We start from the raw sequence: 18,515 nt of genomic DNA on the forward strand, positions 1-18,515 counted from the left end.
ATATAATGAACTGCCTTGAATAAATACGCAGACAAGCTTTCTCTCTCGTCACTTTATCTCTCATCAATACATGTCACCAATACAGGTCATCAATACATCTCGTTGCTTTATACCACATTACCTTATCCCATTAGTTGATCTTGTCACTTTCTCTCTTGCCACTTGATCTCTCTGTCTCTCTATCTCTCTCGACGGAGTCGCGTAGAGTCCCAGGTGGGATTCGCCGATAGCCAAACACGACGGGTAGCAAGTTGGTGATTTTTAACGAGCGAACGCCGTGAAGCGACGGCCGACAAATGGAGCTGCCCTGCTCTGGTGATGGACCCTACTCTGGTGATGGACCCTACTCTGGTGAAAGACTCTACTCTGGTGATGGTCCCCACTCTGGTGATAGACTCTACTCTGGTGATGGACCCTACTCTGGTGACGGACTCTACTCTGGTGATGGGCCCTACTCTGGTGATGGACCCTACTCTGGTGATGGTCCCTACGCTGGTGATGGACCCTACTCTGGTGATGGACCCTACTCTGGTGACAGACTCTACTCTGGTGATGGACCCTACTCTGGTGATGGACCTTACTCCACCAAATGTCCCTTCACTCTGCCGAGCGGCGTGAATGACCAGTCAGTCGTAACCTGATGTGTGTGTGCGCGTTACGTAGACAGTGAATTGTCGAAACTATCACCAATTACAGACGGGGGGGGGGGGGGGGGCTATTGTTTGTTAAGACCACGGTGATGTCACTGACCAATGTGTCGAGTGTGTTAGTTTGTTAAGATTTCGGTGTTATCAATGACCAATGTGTCGAGTGTGTAAGTTTGTTAAGACTACGGTGATACCAATGACCAATGCGTCGAGTGTGTAAGTTTGCTTCTGCTTTGCTTGTTCCTTGTTCTCGTGGTACATTTGTATCGCGTTCCCATCCTCACGGAGCGATCGATTGAATTGGCGCCATCTTTATGCAGCTGCAAGATTGCAGAGCCGAGTGCAACAGCACAGGGTGGTGGGAGGCTGTGAACTTTGTGATTACATAAAGGAGACCTCACCCTCGGGTTACGTAAGTTGGACTTCGCCTGACAGGGCATTTATGCTAAGCCCAAGGCGTGGCATTGCGAATGTGGGCCCATCGTTCAAGGCTCAGATTAACCAAGCGTCATGCCACACCTTTTGGAGAGAAACCAACAAAAATGCTTTTTATCAAAAGGTTGGAGGTCTTGCGGATTTGCTTGCTCATGCCACGGCTGTTGGAAAGGGGGCCCTGGATGGATATTTGGGCCAAACTCTTCCACGCCGTTCCAGATATCATGAAAGGAGTAGGCAGTAACACATACTTTACCCCCACCACACTCCCGACATTGCACCGATTGATAAAAATGCTGGGCCAGAAGCGGGCGGTGGAGAGAGAATCGAGAAATCCGATGAGTTGTGAAGCTCTCTTTAACGGGTGTCCGATTTCGATTTAAAGCTTTCGTGACTGCAGGGATTGATCTTCTTGGTTCTTTGCGGTAAAGTCAAGTAGAATGGAAATAATAAAAGAATAAAAATAAAACATAATAAAATAATTCTCACGACGTTGTCTTTCTGACAGACCTGTTCTTCACCTGAGGACGGCTGCTTGCGTTGTGGCCGAAACGTCGTGAGAATAATTGTATTATGTTTTATTTTTATTATTTCATTATTTCCATTCTACGTGACTTTACCGAAAGAACCATGAAGAGGTGTCCGCTTGTTTAAGACAAGCCCCACGGTGTGCACACACTCGGGTCCCCAGAACGGCAGACTCAAAGTCAAACTACGCAACGTATTTATTTTAATTTTCACCCACTGTGGCTGGATAGATATTTTAAGAAGATACCTGGCCGCAAATGAAAGCTCAACAAAATGGCATATCGTCATCACGTGGACATTCAAAGCAGCCAAATACTCTAAACACGTGAAGTTGATTCTAAATGTGCAGGGGAAACCCGGAGGACCCGGGGAAAAATCCACGCGACCACGGGAATCGAGAGAGAGAGAGAGACACGCACACTCCTAGTATGTATGTTGAACTTCTTTCGTACCATACGTAGCCAACCGTGCAAATCGGGAGGCACAGGGCATCAGGATCGGGATCAAGCCGGCGAGCTCCTGCATACCAGGCGAGGAAGATAACATCTCTACCTACAGAACGTGTGTAGGTGTCATTGTGTGGGTACCAGTCACCCAGCTCTACCTACAGAACGTGTGTAGGTGTCATTGTGTGGGTGGCAGTCACCAGCTCTACCTACAGAACGTGTGTAGGTGTCATTGTGTGGGTACCAGTCAGCCTGCTCGACCTACAGAACGTGTATAGGTGTCATTGTGTGGGTGGCAGTCACCAGCTCTACCTACAGAACGTGTGTAGGTGTCATTGTGTGGGTACCAGTCACCAGCTCTACCTACAGAACGTGTATAGGTGTCATTGTGTGGGTACCAGTCACCAGCTCTACCTACAGAATGCGTGTGTAGGTGTCATTGTGTGGGTACCAGTCACCAGCTCTACCTACAGAACGTGTATAGGTGTCATTGTGTGGGTGGCAGTCACCAGCTCTACCTACAGAACGTGTATAGGTGTCATTGTGTGGGTACCAGTCACCAGCTCTACCTACAGAACGTGTGTAGGTGTCATTGTGTGGGTACCAGTCACCAGCTCTACCTACAGAACGTGTGTAGGTGTCATTGTGTGGGTACCAGTCACCAGCTCTACCTACAGAACGTGTGTAGGTGTCATTGTGTGGGTACCAGTCACCCAGCTCTACCTACAGAACGTGTGTAGGTGTCATTGTGTGGGTACCAGTCACCCAGCTCTACCTACAGAATGCGTGTAGGTGTCGTCGTGCGGGTACGAGTCCCCCAGAGGCATGGCTGTCGTTGTCGCCTTGGGTCTCCTGGCCGCCGTGGGTCTTAGCGCAGGCCACGAAGTGTCCTGCATCTCGCGGGGTTCCCTGCGTGGGGCAACAAAGGAGCGACATGGAAGACACGTGGCGCACACGCACGTGGATCCCCGTCGCGTCACGTGGTTGTCGCCCGATTAGCGCGGTTGGCCACATGTGCGGTGCGAAAGAAGTTCAACATACGTGATGTATTTCGATTTAAAGCTTTCGTGACTGCAGGGATTCATCTTCATTCAGACGCTGTCGCCTCGACAGACCTGGTTTTCACCTGAGGACGGCTGCTTGCGTTGTGGCCGAAACGTCGTTGAGAATTGTTTTATTATGTTTTATGTTTATTATTTTATTACTTCCCTTCTACGTGACTTTACCGAAAGAACCAAGAAGATACGTGACGTACACAAACATCTGCGGTCACGAAAACTTCAAATCTAGAAATATCTGTAAGTTGCTGTTGTTTCTTGTTTTTAAACGGTCGTTAATTGGCCAAAACTCCGATGGTATATCGAGAAGAACCACACTTAACGACGGTAAATGATTCCATGAAACCGTTCGTTAAGTGATTTGGTCGTTGTGCGAATCTAGGAAATACACGTTAAAGTCTTAATTTGTTTCAATGGCATCGAAAGTGACCCTTTTTCACCCAAAAACCGAACTTCATGATATTTAAACAATGGATGTTAATATAGAAAGATACTAACAACATTGTAAAACACATAATATTAGAAGAAACATGATTAATAAATACATTAATTAATATTTACTATACCTACACTCACCCGTCGTTAACAGGGGAATGGTTGTTAAGAGGGGTTCTACTCTACACTACTATACACTGTACACTACTATATACTCTACACTACACTATATACTACACTACTACATGAATACACTATACACTACATATTCGGCTCTATAGAGGCCTGTCGTTAACAGGAATCATCGTTAAGAGGGGTTCTACTCTGCACTACTATACACTGTACACTACTATATATTCTACACTACACTATACACTACACTATACGATACACTACTACACGAATACACTATACACTACATATTCGGCTCTATAGAGGCCTGTCGTTAACAGGAATCATCGTTAAGAGGGGTTCTACTCTACACTACTATACACTGTACACTACTATATACTATACACTACACTATACACTACACTACTGCACACATCCCCCCCAATATTCAAATATGCTCAAAATGTCCGCCCCAATATATTGCTATAAAAAAAATTGCAATGCTATATAAAAAAAAAACTATTTGCTAAACCTTGGCCACAATATCTGGACTTGTCTTCATGCATAGATTTCTGTTTACATGATTGTGGTTGTGATGGTTGTAATTTATTAATCCCTAATCTCTGCCATTATATACAATGAAAGAAGAAATGGTAAAAAAAGTAAAAACAGAGCAATATAATACAATACACTATTATACATTATTGTAAAAAAAATACTAAAAAGTCCCTCCCATGTGTTAGTGAATTTTTTTAATATTTTAGCCAGGAAATTAGTTTTCAAATTTAGATATTTTTCTGGGTTGGGACCCCCAGACACCCTGGAAGATTTGGTCCCCCCCAATGTTGACTCCATGGCTACGGCTTTGGATTACACACAAGAACATCCACACTGCACTGTGAAAACCTGGCAGGACCCTCCGGCGGATAACGAGTCTTGAGACTCAGTGCGGTATTCTTTGCTTCTTTTGGTAAAGTCACTGAGATAGAAAATAAAAAAATATATAATGGAAAACCAAAACTCACAACGTTTCGGTCGCAACACATGCGGTCATTTAATTTTTGTTTTATTATGTTCTATCTACGTGACTTTACCTAAAGAACCAAAGAATATGAATTCCTGCAGTCACGAAAATTTTAAGTCAGAACTCTTGTGAGGCGTGGCACGGCGGAGGAGGAGGGAGTGAATCCCGCGACGGGGAAGCGATGTTCAGCTCGTCTCGTCCCAGAGACGACTTCGCCGGATGATGAGGAGGAGGCTGCTCGAGGCAAATCGGAGAACCAGAGTCGACTGGCCCGCGTCACCAGCTAGGTTGTGAAGCTACGGGGGAGAGTTCAGGGTTTGGGACAGTGTCGCCGAGGATAGGGCGTCACTGTGGCTCGGAGATGTTAACTACCTCGCCTGGTGTACAGGAGGCCGTGGGTTCGATTCCTACCCTGGCACCTGCTCTATATTTGGAGTATGCGTCTCTCTATCTCATCATCATCATCACGGTGGCTAGGAGATGTTAACTACCTCGCCTGGTATACAGGAGGCCGTGGGTTCGATCCCTATCTTGGCGCCTGCTCTATATTTGGAGTCTGCGTCTCTCTATCGCATCATCATCATGGTGGCTAGGAGATGGTAACTACCTCGCCTGGTGTACAGGAGGTCGTGGGTTCGATCCCTACCCTGACGCCTGCTGCTGTATATTTGGAGTCTGCGTCTCTCTATCTCATCATCATCACGGTGGCTAGGAGATGGTAACTACCTCGCCTGGTATACAGGAGATTCGTGGGTTCGATCCCGACCCTGGTGACTGCTGTATATTTGGAGTCTGCGTCTCTCTATCTCATCATCATCACGGTGGCTAGGAGATGGTAACTATCTCGCCTGGTATACAGGAGATTCGTGGGTTCGATCCCGACCCTGGCGACTGCTGTATTTTGGACGTTTGCAGGTCTCGTAGATTTTTTTCCGGGTCCTCCGATTTTTTTTTAATCAACACCGTACGATTAGACTTTACGACTGCAGTAAATTTCCACTCGATAAGCAAATTCGTCGGGCTATATTTTGGTCCCTTCTGTGAAAGAGCAACGTAGCTCTGCGGGGCCCATACCTTGGTAACAAAAAAAACATCGTAAATATTATTGTCAAAGAGTTTAGTTACAGCAATCGCCTCTCCTGTCGTCTCTCGGCCGTCGGCTAAATTCCTCTGCCATCGGTGCTCGCGACGGCAAAAACATCCCCCCGGTTCGGAATTTCATCCCCGAGGCCTCGCGCGGCGGCCGTCAAAGCAGGAGCAAGACGAAACAAGTCGGACAGTAAAACCGAAGCAGCAGCAGTAGCAGCAGCAGCGGTAGCAGCAGCAGCGGTAGTAGCAGTAGCAGCAGCAGTAGCAGCAGCAGTAGTAGCAGCAGCGGCAGCAGTAGTAGCAGCAGCGGCAGCAGCGGTAGTAGCAGCAGTAGCAGCAATAGCAGCAGCAGTAGCAGCACTAGCAGTAGCAGCAGCAGTAGTAGCAGCAGCAGTAGCGGTAGCAGCAGTATCAGTAGCAGCAGTAGCAACAGTGGCAGCAGCAGTAGCAGCAGTAGCGACTACGAGAGTGCATTACCCACCACCCTCCCACGTGAAACGAACTCCCGAAGTATTCTGTGGGTCTTTCGGTAAAGTCACGTAGATGGGTTCAAATTAATTAAAAATGAAACAAACAAAAAACTACGACATATTCTTTGGGTCTTTCGGTAAAATCACGTACTGTAGATAGGTTCAAATTAATTAAAAATAAAACAAACAAGAAACTACGACATATTCTTTGGGACGTTCGGTAAAGTCGCGTAGATAGAAGACGACCCCGCTTGTGCTGCGATCGAAACGTTGTAGTTTTTTGTTATTTTTTCGTTATTTTCTTTGAACCTATCGACATGACTTTACAGCAAGACCCAAAGAATATGAATTCCTGCTGCCACGAAAGCTTTAAGTCAAAGTCTTCATACCTACTGGATTTGTTCGGTCTAAATGCCGTTAAAGGCCATCAATCAATCAATGTTTTATTTGTTATACGGAAAGTCCAGTGTAGTCAGCTACCCAGCCAATTCGCAAGAGGGATCCATTGTGCGTCAGCCTAGGTAGCTGTACAGCAAAAATCCAAGATTTCACGATCACCAGGTCATGTAGATAATGAAGCATGAAATCCCTGTAAATTGCAGGTTTCGAGTATTCGGCTGCTATACAGTAAATGTCCACATGAAGGATGAGCCCACTTCGTTGAGCTATCATTAGCGAGGTCTGAACAAGTATAACGCGCAAAAACAAAGTTTTTCACTATAAATCCTTTATATGCGTGGCGGCTAGAGTCCTCTCGTCCTCTGGCTTGAGATGGCTGCCACCTATGGGTCAGATGATTGTCTGCCAGTATTAAGCAATTGGTAATTAAATGTTTAATTTGTTTTCCCTAAACAGTGTAAAATTTTTGAAAAAAATTTTCACGAACATTAATTGTCTCGCACAACGAGTCTGTGTGGAAAATGTCAGCTCCATTGGATCACGGTAAGTGGGTTAAAAAACGACCGAAAGATTTGCACGGTCGTAAGCAAGCAAGCAAGCGAACTTAATATAAGGGATTTAAAAAATGAATACATTGCTCAGTGGGGTATTACCTGGTGAAGGAAAATGTGTTTAATTCTATATGTGATGTTTTCGTGACTACAAGGGTCCATACTCTTTGTTTTTTTTCGGTAAAGTCACGTAGCTAAAAACTCGTTTAGTCTAATCCGGCAGTTCACGACTGCTTCCGCCATCTCCACAAAAGCAGTACCAATAATCGCGTTTTAGTTAAAAAAAAACGCAAATCCACTTGCCAAACGACACTGCCCCGGAACCACGAGGATTAAGTTTCAAAAATAAACAACAAATATGACAAAGACTATTCGCGTAGAACAAACACACGCACACACGCACTCCCCCCGTGTAGCTTTTAGGCTGTCGGGGCAAGTGCTGTTAGCAGGTAGCAGCTACGAAGGCCGGCACGGCACACGAGGGGGAGGGTGGCCAGCACCACGCCCGGCCGCCTTTGTCTCCCCAGTAGCGATGTTTACACATCGCACCGGGGTTCTCATTTGAGGCCGAGTCGACCTAGGGGAGGCCCAGGACCGGTTCAAATCATCTCCACCGGTGTTGGCCGTGAGCGGGAATCGAACCCGGCTGTCTGGGTTCGTAGCGCAGCGCGCTAACCACTACACACACACGCAACGCACCTCGCACACACACCACACGCAGTCTGCAAATAAGTTAAAACACTGCACCTGCCCGGGTCGTAATCAACACCTCCAAGCACTCGTGAACTCAATAACCCCCCAACCCACCCCACACGCAACTCACCGCCAGCTTCCATCAGAGCGTGGCAGCGTCCATGAGTGCTATGCACGTTTTCGTGGCCAATTGGTGGGGGGGGGGCACATTTGGCCCCCGCGTGGGATATGCGAAGTTGGGTTGGTTTGGGGTTGTTTCCGCATTGCAGAAGATCCGTCGGTGTCTGCGCATTTCCACTCGGAGGGTGGTTTTTCTGCTTCAAGCGGCCGATGAAGAGACGCGTCGAGACGGAATGATGCCTGTGTCTCGAATTGCGGGAGTGTCACCCGCCGGAGGCGTTTGGTTGCAACAGAAGAGAGAGGGGTGGGGTGGTGGTGTTATGTTTGCTGCTGCCGCGGTCTTAAATCCGAATCGAGCGATTTTGCGGTGGAAATGTCGCGAGCAATATCACCCATGAGGCAGGTTTTTTTTTTTTTTTGGGGGGGGGGGGTGGGTTTAGATCGCGTAAATAAATGAATGTGTCGTTAAACCCGCCACCACCCGACACAGCCAACAAGTTAAATGTGGTCACGTGAACAGAACGTGACGATTTGTTACTAGTACAGCACTAGTGTATAGTGTAGTGTATAGTGTAGTGTATAGTGTAGTGTATAGTAGTGTATAGTAGTGTAGTGTAGTGTGTAGTGTATAGTGTAGTGTACAGCAGTGTATAGTAGTGTAGTGTATAGTAGTGTAGTGTATAGTAGTGTAGTGTATAGTAGTGTAGTGTATAGTAGTGTAGTGTATAGTGTAGTATACTAGTACAGCACAGCGGTGTGTTGGAGAGCAAAGCCACAACATTTACCATCTGTAATAATAGGGGTTTTCCACTTTTTTCTGGCAACAAAACTGAAACCTTTTTACAAGGAATCATGTCTGCTTTAACCACAATACTTGCAGTCGAAATGCAAACAAAAAACATACTATGATAATATATGCATTGTCCTTGAAACTGATTGGTCCACACCAAAGAAAGCTGTCTCTTGGTGTGGCCCAATCAGTTTCAAGGACAATGCATATATTATCAGAGTGTGTTTTTTGTTTGCATTTTGACTGCAAGTATTGTGGTTAATGGTACTGGCAAAGGAGGTCTAATGATTTACAATCTGATCACTAAATACTGTGGCTCTGCTCTCCAACACATCGGTAGTGTGGTGTTGGTGGTGGTGTGTGAGTGGTAGTGTGGTGTTGGTGGTGGTGTGGTGGTAGTGTGGTGGTGGTGGTGGTGTGGTGGTGGTAGTGTGGTGTTGGTGGTGGTGTGGGAGTGGTAGTGTGGTGATGGTGGTGGTGTGGTGGTAGTGTGGTGGTGGTGGTGGTGGTGTGGTGGTAGTGTGGTGGTGGTGGTGTGAGAGTAGTAGTGTGGTGGTGGTGGTGTGAGAGTAGTAGTGTGGTGATGGTGGTGGTGTGGTGGTAGTGTGGTGGTGGTGGTGGTGTGAGAGTAGTAGTGTGGTGATGGTGGTGGTGGTGGTAGTGTGGTGGTGGTGGTGGTGTGAGAGTAGTAGTGTGGTGATGGTGGTGGTGTGGTGGTGGTGGTGGTGTGAGAGTAGTAGTGTGGTGATGGTGGTGGTGTGGGGGTAGTGTGGTGGTGGTGTGAGAGTAGTAGTGTGGTGGTGGTAGTGTGGTGGTGGTGGTGGTGGTGTGAGAGTAGTAGTGTGGTGGTGATGGTGTGGTGGTGGTGTGGTGGTGGTGTGGGGGTGGTGGAGTGGGAGTGGAGACAACACCAGTGACGATTATCTAAATCAATCCAGGGCCTCCCCTAGGTCGACTATGCCTCAAATGAGTACCTGGTACTGTGTGTGTAAACATCGCCACGAGGGAGACAAAGGCGGCCGGGCGTGGTTGCTGGCCACCCACCCCCTCGCGTGCCGTTCGGGCCTTCATCAGGTGCCGCTACTGACAGCACTGGGCAAGTGGGGGTGGGTGGCCAGAACCACGCCCGACCAACTTTGTCTCCCCGGTGGCGATGTTTACTACACACCGCACCAGGTACTCATTTGAGGCTGAGTCGATCAAGAGGAAGGCCCAGGACCGGTTCAGATCATCGTCACCGGTGTTGGCCAAGAGCAGGAATTGAACTCGGGTCGCCGGGTTCGTAGCGCAGCGTAGCGCTAACCACTCCACCACCGCTCTCTCACGCACACATACGCACGCAAAAAAATGTTTTTTTTAAACACTAAGTTTACATGTTTAATTGTAAATAGTATGCTTTGTATATACATTATTCTTTTTTAAGGTGTGGTTTTCGTATAAGCCGCCGTTGTGTTCCAACCTCAACCTTTATACCGTGTTTGCCTTTCACCTGCCTTTCTTGTGCCAATATTAAGATCAAAATCAAAGTCCACCGATCTAGCAGCTCTGTTGTCAGAGGCGACATTGCCACACGTATGTCTGTACTGCATGCTGGACTTTTTTTCGCACCGCACGTAGCCAACCGTGTTCACCGCAAATGCGTTGGAAGGACAACGCCACTAAACATACAGAAGCAGTTCTTAATAAATGGGTCTCTATGTCAGTCTATGGATCTCTGTATGAGCCTATGGGTCTTTGTGCGAGTCTAAAGGTCTCTGTATGAGCCTACAGGTCTCTGTATGAGTCTATGGGTCAATATGTAAGTACAGTATATGGGTCTCGGTATGGGTCTATGGGTCAATATGTGAGTCTATGGGTCTCTGTGTGAGTCTATGGGTCTCTGTGCGAGTCTACGGGTCTCTGTGTGATGGTGGTGATGGGGGGGGGGGGGGTGATGGGGGTGGTGGTGGTGGCGATGGTGATGGGGGTGGCGATGGTGATGGGGGTGGTGATGGTAAATCTTTGTCACCGTAGCAGCCACCTTACCTGCAGGCGGATCTCTGCTCGTGACCCAGGTCGCTCTGTGTGTAGTCGCGGCTGATGCTGCCCAGCATGAACGTCGCCACGAACGCCACGACGAGGAAGAGGAGACGAGCGAGCCTCAGCACGGCGGAACTCCCTCCTGCGCGTCTCGCTACGGCCGGATTCATCGCGCCGATAGAAGGCAACTAATGCTTTAAAGATGTTAGACGGCGACGACGATGATGATGATGACGACGATGCTACCGCCGCCGCGTCCTTGAGTCGGATAGGTCCAGAGTTCAGCTCGCTCATAAAATGGATTTGTGCATGACTCCACCCCCTCCCCCCACGTTGCTGCGCTAAGTCAGGTAAGCGTTGCTCCGGCGTGTGCGGTGGTGGTTGTGGTTGGTTGTAGGTGTGTGTGTGGTGGTTGTGCTGGTTGGTTGTAGATGTGTGTGTGTGGTGGTGGTTGGTTGTAGATGTGTGTGTGTGTGGGGGTGGTCCTGGTTGGTTGTAGGTCCTGGTTGGTTGTAGGTGTGTGTGTGTATGGTGGTGGTTGGTTGTAGGTGTGTGTGTGGTGGTGGTGCTAGTTGGTTGTAGGTGTGTGTGTGGTGGTGCTTGGTTGTAGGTGTGTGTGGTGGTGGTGGTTGGTTGTAGGTTTGTGTGTGTGTGGCGGTGCTGGTTGGTTGTAGGTGTGTGTGTGTGTGTGGTGGTGGTTGGTTGTAGGTGTGTGTTGGTGGTGGTGGTGCTAGTTGGTTGTAGGTGTGTGTGTGTGGGGGGGATTATCCGAAGGACAGACACTCAAAACTGCCCGAGATCATTTGCAAAGCCCCCCATTGCCCTCGCCCGGAAAAAAAAACATTCGCTGCCCGCTGTGCTGGGATGGTGCGTGGTGACCGCGGTGAACGACAGTCTCATGCGCGCGACCCGTGTTACGACACCCCACCACCCCCCCACCACACCCACCACCCCCCCACCACACCCACCACCACCCCCCCACCACCCCCCCACCACCACCCCCCCACCACCCCCCCACCACCACCCCCCCCACCACCACCCCCCCACCAGCACCCCCCACCACCACCCCCCCACCACCACCCCCCCACCACCCCCCCACCACCACCCCCCCACCACACCCTCCACCCCCCCACCACACCCTCCACCCCCCCACCACACCCACCACCCCCCACTCACCACAGGCATAGCAAGCACAGAAAAGTCATGCAGGGTCGGTGGGTGGAGAGGGCGTGAGACGACACGGGAGATGGGATAATGGGACGAGGCGGAGACCGCGAACAGTCGAGCGTCTAAGCCGCGTGAAAGAAAATAAGTAAACCCGTAAAAACAAAGTTTTTCACTATAAATCCTTTATATGCGTGGCGGCTAGAGTCCTCTCGTCCTCTGGCTTGAGATGGCTGCCACCTATGGGTCAGATGATTGCATTGCACCATTAAGCAATTGGTAATTAAATATATTTTTTTGTCCTAAAAAGTGTAAAAATTTTTTTTTTTAAATGTCACGAACATTAATTGTCACGCAAAACGAGTCTGTGTGGAAAATGTCAGCTCGATTGGATCACGGGAAGTGGGTTAAAAAACGACCGAAAGATTTGCACGGTCCTAAGCAAGCAAGCAATCAAGCACGCGAACTTAATATAAAGGATTTTAAAAAGATAAAGGCGCAGGCCCTGCAATTGCTCGTCTCACGCCGACCGCTGCCGGTGGTCGGCCGGGGTACAGTTAGTCGGGAGAAGGTGGCAAGCTCGGCCAGGATCGAGGGAGTTCGAGACACAGTCCTGGTGCGTTCATGGTGGTGCGTACGGAGGCGCTTTGGGGGGCGGTGGGGGAGAGGAGCCTTGGAGGAGGCCCACTGTGAAGTTTGCCCCGAGCCGCCTCGTACCCCGTACCCCCCCCTCTCCCGACCCTATGGACGGCCTGGGCGCACAAAGAACGAAAACGCATTCCTCGATGACAGTGACCTTTTTAAAAAAAAAAAGAGACCATTGTTAAGAATAATAACACGTGCGATCATGTGTTCGCCCCTTGCCCCCCTGCGCGCACCTCCCGATTAGCACGGCTGGCTACGTACGGTGCGAAAGAAGTTCGACACACGTACGCAAACACACGTGGCCAAAAACAACGATTGTGTTGATGGCGCGTCGCTGCCGGCGCGTTATTGACACGCCTTAAATCACAATGGGGTGATCGTAAAGTGCCCGACGTTCCGATGTTTTCATTTCGCCCAACCACCCCCCCCTCTCTCTTTTCACTTCCATTAATGTAGCGGCCCCTCGTGGCTGGCTGGAGGCTCACGCCGTTGCAAGCGGCGAAAATAATTGACCGCGGGCAATTGTTGAGTGCGCCGTGGTGTGGCGGTGAGTGCGCTGCGCTACGGACCGAGTTCCAATTCCCGCTCACGACCCACAACAGTGGCGAATATTTTGAGCGTGGTCCTGGGCATCCCCTAGGTCTACTCAGCCTCAGACGGGTACTAGGTGTGGTGCGTAAACTAAATTGTTTTTTTTTTGTTGTTAAACGTTACCAGGTAATTCTAGATTTGAAGCTTTCGTGACTGCAAGGATTCATACTCTTAGTTTTTTCGGTAAAGTCACAGCAAATTTGACTGTGACGGTCCCACCTGATGACGGAGACTTGTGTTGCCTCCGAAACGTCGTGATTTTATTATTTTATTTTGTATCAATTTTAATTCAATTTTTTACGTTACCAGGTAAGACACGCCGACCTGTATATAGTTCCTTTTCAGTAGCGACCTGGCCACAAAATGCCATCTCAAAGATGTGGCTTATCGCGTGGGGATTGGTCACAGCCAAGTACTCTGAAAACGCGTGATTCAAAAAATGTGGAGGGGAAAGAAACGGAGGCCCCGGAGAAAAATCCACGCGACCACGGGGAGAGTAGCGTGCATACTCCAAACATACAGCAGCAGGCGTCAGGGTCGGAGTCGAACCCACGATCTCCTGTATACCAGGCGAGGGGGTTAACATCTCCTAGCCACCGTGGTGATGATGATGAGAGAGATACACACAAACTCCAAATATAAAGCAGATCGAACCCACGTCTTCCTGTTTAACACGTAGGCTTTTGCGACCAATATCGTCCATAATACAGTTTCTTGTTTGCGTTAGATCGCGTTCTAACAGCGATCTAACCCAAAATACCTGTACCACGACCTCCTGCATACTAGGCGAGGAAGTTACTATCTTGAGCGTGGTGCTGGCCACCCCCTCGTGTGCCGTGCCGGCCTTCTTAGGGTGATACTCGCTAAACCGCACTTGCCCCAAAAGAATGTTAAGCCTATACGGGGGTGGGGATCTTTTGTCTTTATGCAGGCACAGCCTCACTTTGGAGATTCCTCACATTCCATGAGCGGTCTTTCCTGTTCTCTCGGTTGCAACGAGCAGCTGTGCCCACCTCTAAGCAGATCTCCGAGCAGATAATTAAACAAACAACGTCTCAGTAGTGGTCACCCGTCTGCACTTCTCTTTTTTTGGTCAATGCGCAAATGGGTACCCGGTTCGTGTCACACGTGGCAGGCTGTCGCGATCAATGTCATCCATAACGGAGGTTTATTTGGGGTTAGATCGCGTAATTAAAAAAAATGTGTCGTTAAAACCCGCCACCACCCGACACAGCCAACTAGCAAGGGTTGTCACGTAAACAGAACGTGGCCAATTCGTCACTAGTACAGTACTAGTGTGTAGTGTAGTGTATAGTGTAGTGAATAGTAGTGTGTAGTGTAGTGTATCGTAGTGTATAGTAGTGTATAGTGTAGTGTATAGTGTAGTGAATAGTAGTGTGTAGTGTAGTGTATCGTAGTGTATAGTAGTGTGTAGTGTAGTGTATAGTGTAGTGAATAGTAGTGTGTAGTGTAGTGTATCGTAGTGTATAGTAGTGTATAGTGTAGTGTATAGTATAGTGTATAGTAGTGTAGTGTATAGTAGTGTATAGTAGTGTGTAGTGTAGTGTATAGTGTAGTGTATAGTGTAGTGAATAGTAGTGTGTAGTGTAGTGTATCGTAGTGTATAGTAGTGTGTAGTGTATAGTGTAGTGGATAGTAGTGTGTAGTGTAGTGTATCGTAGTGTATAGTAGTGTATAGTGTAGTGTATAGTATAGTGTATAGTAGTGTATAGTAGTGTAGTGTATAGTAGTGTATAGTAGTGTGTAGTGTAGTGTATAGTGTAGTGTATAGTAGTGTATAGTAGTGTAGTGTATAGTAGTGTATAGTGTAGTGTATAGTGTAGTATACTAGTACAGTTTTGTGTTTTAACATCTTCACACATGTTTTGTTGCCAGATAAAAGGGGAAACCCCCTATTTTCATAACACGCAGTGTTTACCGAAAGAAAACGCATACCGGCGCCTATCTGAATGCAGAGTCACACCATCACCCTGCACAGAAATCTGCTCTTATCAAGACGCTCATTCATCGAGCTAAGAAAGTGTCAGAAGTGAAATTCAACATGTTGAAGAAGCGCTGCAAATGAACGGTTACAATGATGCACAAATCAACAGGGCATTGAATGCCAAAACCAAATAAAATAACACGAGCATTGAAAGTGCCCAAGTAATTAAAATACCGTACATTGTGGGAGTAACTGATAAATTAGCCAGATGTTTAGAAAAACAAAACATCCGAGTAAGATTTGGCACGGTATATAAAATACAGAAATTAATATCTGGTACTAAAGATGTATTACCGAAGCTATCAACAGAAGGTGTGTCCTAGGATTAATTGCACGTGTGGTAAATGTCATGTTGGGGCAAACAGGACGAATGGTCAGCACGAGACTTGAAAGAACATCAGAGAAATATTCAATTATCCCAAATACAACTGTCAGCAGTAGCAGAACACGCGTGCCAACAAGGACACTCAATTGATTTTGATAATGTTTAAGTTCTGTGCAAAACTAGCTACTACTGGCCAAAACTAATTAGATAATCTATCGAAATTTAAAGAAATAAAAAATAGCTTTAACCGTTCGGATAGCTACCGCCTTAGTGCTGCGTGGAAGCGAATCTTCAAACAATAGATTATTTAAATGCATGCCTATATAGGGCAGCATACTTCAATAGGGATTACCGTTGGTACGACTATTTTAATACACAATAGACAGGAAGGACACGTTCAAAGGGCTCGCATCATGTACATGCATCATGTACATGCATCATGTACGTAGACTCAGTAATCGCCCCCCCCCCCCCCCCCCACATTGTGCAAGACTGCAGAAGCGTGGTCACCACATCTACGCCTCTATATAAGGAACGAAACAGGTGGAATCTCCACAAATATGGCTGTCGCCTGATGAAGCTAGTTGTAATTACTGGCGAAACGTCGTACTCAGATTGTAAATGTTGTGGCTTGGCTCTCCAACACACCGGTGTGCTGTACTAGTATACTACACTATACACTACTATACACTACACTATACACTACACTACTATACACTACACTATACACTACACTATACACTACTATACACTATACTACACACTACATTACACACTAGTGCTGTACTAGTGACGAATTGGCCACGTTCTGTTTACGCGACAAACCTTACTAGTTGGCTGTGTCGGGTGGTGGCGGGTTTAAACGACACATTTATATATATTTACCCAATCTAACCCAAAACACCTCTATTATGGAGGTGTACCCGTGTGCTATTTCTGCGTGTGTACAAGCTGTGGAGCGGTGGTGCAGTAGGTTAGCGCATTTTTTTTTTATTAATAAACCACGATTGTGTAACAAAAAAAAAGCATGATTGGTAACCGCAGAAAAAACCCCGGAAAAAGACTGTTACAGGTTTTCCGCACCTAAATTTGAAAACAAACAAGAAACCGTGCTGAGTTCGTCGCGTTGTGCCAACACGGGGTGATGTTTTTATGGCTTTATTTTGGTGATTTTCGAAAGTTTTTTTGGTTTGGCCATGTTTGTTTGTTGTCGTACAGAGTTAGACTGATGGCCTTAATCTAAGTTGTCTTGTGGTTGTTGTTGTTTGACTTGCATCCCATTTTTGCACACAGTGTTGGTCTACGGTGCCTTCTATGCAATATTTTGCTGTCTTTTCTTGGATTTTCTGTTTGCACTTAGTCACATCGTCACTTTAATATGTTTTCTTGTTCATGTTTTTGTTTTTTGCGGTTGCACCCGATTCAAGAGCCGAATGGCTCACAGGGCTACACCTAATACATGAACTTGAAGTTAATGTTGTACCAACACGAGGTGGTGTTGTACCAACACGAGTTGATATCGTGCCAACACGGGGTGGTGTTGTGCCAACACGGGGTGGTGTTGTGCCAACACGGGGTGGTGTTGTGCCAACACGAGGTGGTGTTGTGCCAACACGAGGTGGGGCATGGTGGGCGGAGGGGTGCAGGAAGACGAAAGTAGTGGGGGAGGAATAGGGGAGCCTGGGGACGAGTCGCATTTGGACGCCTGATCGCTTGCTCACCGCTGTGGGCGCTGCGACCCCTGCCTGCTGGCTGGTACTGCACTGCCCTCTGCTGCCCTCTGCTGCCCACGAGACAACCCTCCACACGGTAGTGACACACCCAAGTTAATTTATTAGGTACTAAGCTCTTTGGTTCTTTCGGTAAAGTCACGTATAAAGATAAAATAATAAATGTAATAATGGTAGTATGGTTCTTTCGGTAAAGTCACGTATAAAGATAAAATAATAAATTAAGTAATAGCATACTACTATTATTTAATTTATTATTTTATCTTTATACGTGATAAATTAAATAATAGCATACTACTATTATTTAATTTATTATTTTATCTTTATACGTGACTTTACCGAAAGAACCAAAGAGTAATCCCTGCAGTCACGAAAGCTCCAAATTAAGGTACTAAGCTGTTACTACCCGGCTCCGCCCGGGACTTGGATTCACCACGCCCGGCCGCCTTTGTCTCCCCAGTAGGCGATGTTCACACACCACAACAGTTACTCGTTTGAGGCTGAGTCGACCTAGGGGAGGCCCAGGACCGGTTAAAATAATCGTCACCGGTAGTGAGCGGGAATCGAACTCGCGCTAACCACTACACTACAATGCGTTACGCTTCCACATGCGTGGGTCACGTGACAGATTATTATCATATTTTGGTACTGGCAAAGGAGGTCCCATAATTGTTTTTATTTTATCAGGTAAGTGACCGGATGAGCCATACAACTGCATTTTCAGAAGCGATCTGGCCACAAATGATAGATGAACGAAGTGGCTTATCACGTGGAATGTATAGCAGCCAAATATTCTAAAACGCATGTTCATTATACACTTGGAGGGGGGGAAGGGGTGGAACGGAGGATCCGGAAAAAAGTCCACGTGACCACGGGGAGAGAGACACGCAAACTCCAAATATACAGCGGGCGTCGGGGTCGGGATCGAACACGCAACCTCCTGTATACCTAGCGAGGTAGTTAACATATCTCTCCCATGGCACCCAAACAAAAACCATCAGCAGTTACCCTCACCCCTCCCCCGCTATGGCCAAAGCTATAAATTGTGGGGCACCCCCCTTGACAACCACGATGACATTCGTTTTCAGCAACAGAGTAAAAGAATAAGAACAACAACAACAACAACCAAACACTTATTCAAAACGCGGTTTGAATTTATTTCGCGTGAAAATGCGTCCGTTCCACGCTCCACGTTAGATTCGAATTTAATTCGAGCGGTAACGTAACATTGCAAAGAGGT

At 47.4% G+C, this 18,515-nt stretch overlaps 1 protein-coding gene across 1 annotated transcript in view; it reads right to left on the reverse strand.

The window, feature by feature from the left end:
* The window catches only part of LOC133357948 (alpha-N-acetylgalactosaminide alpha-2,6-sialyltransferase 2-like), a 28,720-nt gene extending 17,058 nt beyond the window's left edge, over positions 1-11,662 (reverse strand). Inside the window, exons 1-2 of the mRNA XM_061576154.1 lie at positions 10,822-11,662; positions 2,836-2,965 (exon numbers count right to left, since the gene is read on the reverse strand). Coding sequence (XP_061432138.1) covers positions 2,836-2,965; positions 10,822-10,985 — 294 coding nt within the window. The 5' untranslated portion in view covers positions 10,986-11,662. The remainder of the gene's footprint in view (positions 1-2,835; positions 2,966-10,821) is intronic.
* Positions 11,663-18,515: the final 6,853 nt, after the last annotated feature.

This window comes from Lethenteron reissneri, chromosome 60 (genome assembly GCF_015708825.2).
Source record: "Lethenteron reissneri isolate LAM-NWPU_2019-01 chromosome 60, ASM1570882v1, whole genome shotgun sequence".
Taxonomy (NCBI): domain Eukaryota; kingdom Metazoa; phylum Chordata; class Hyperoartia; order Petromyzontiformes; family Petromyzontidae; genus Lethenteron; species Lethenteron reissneri.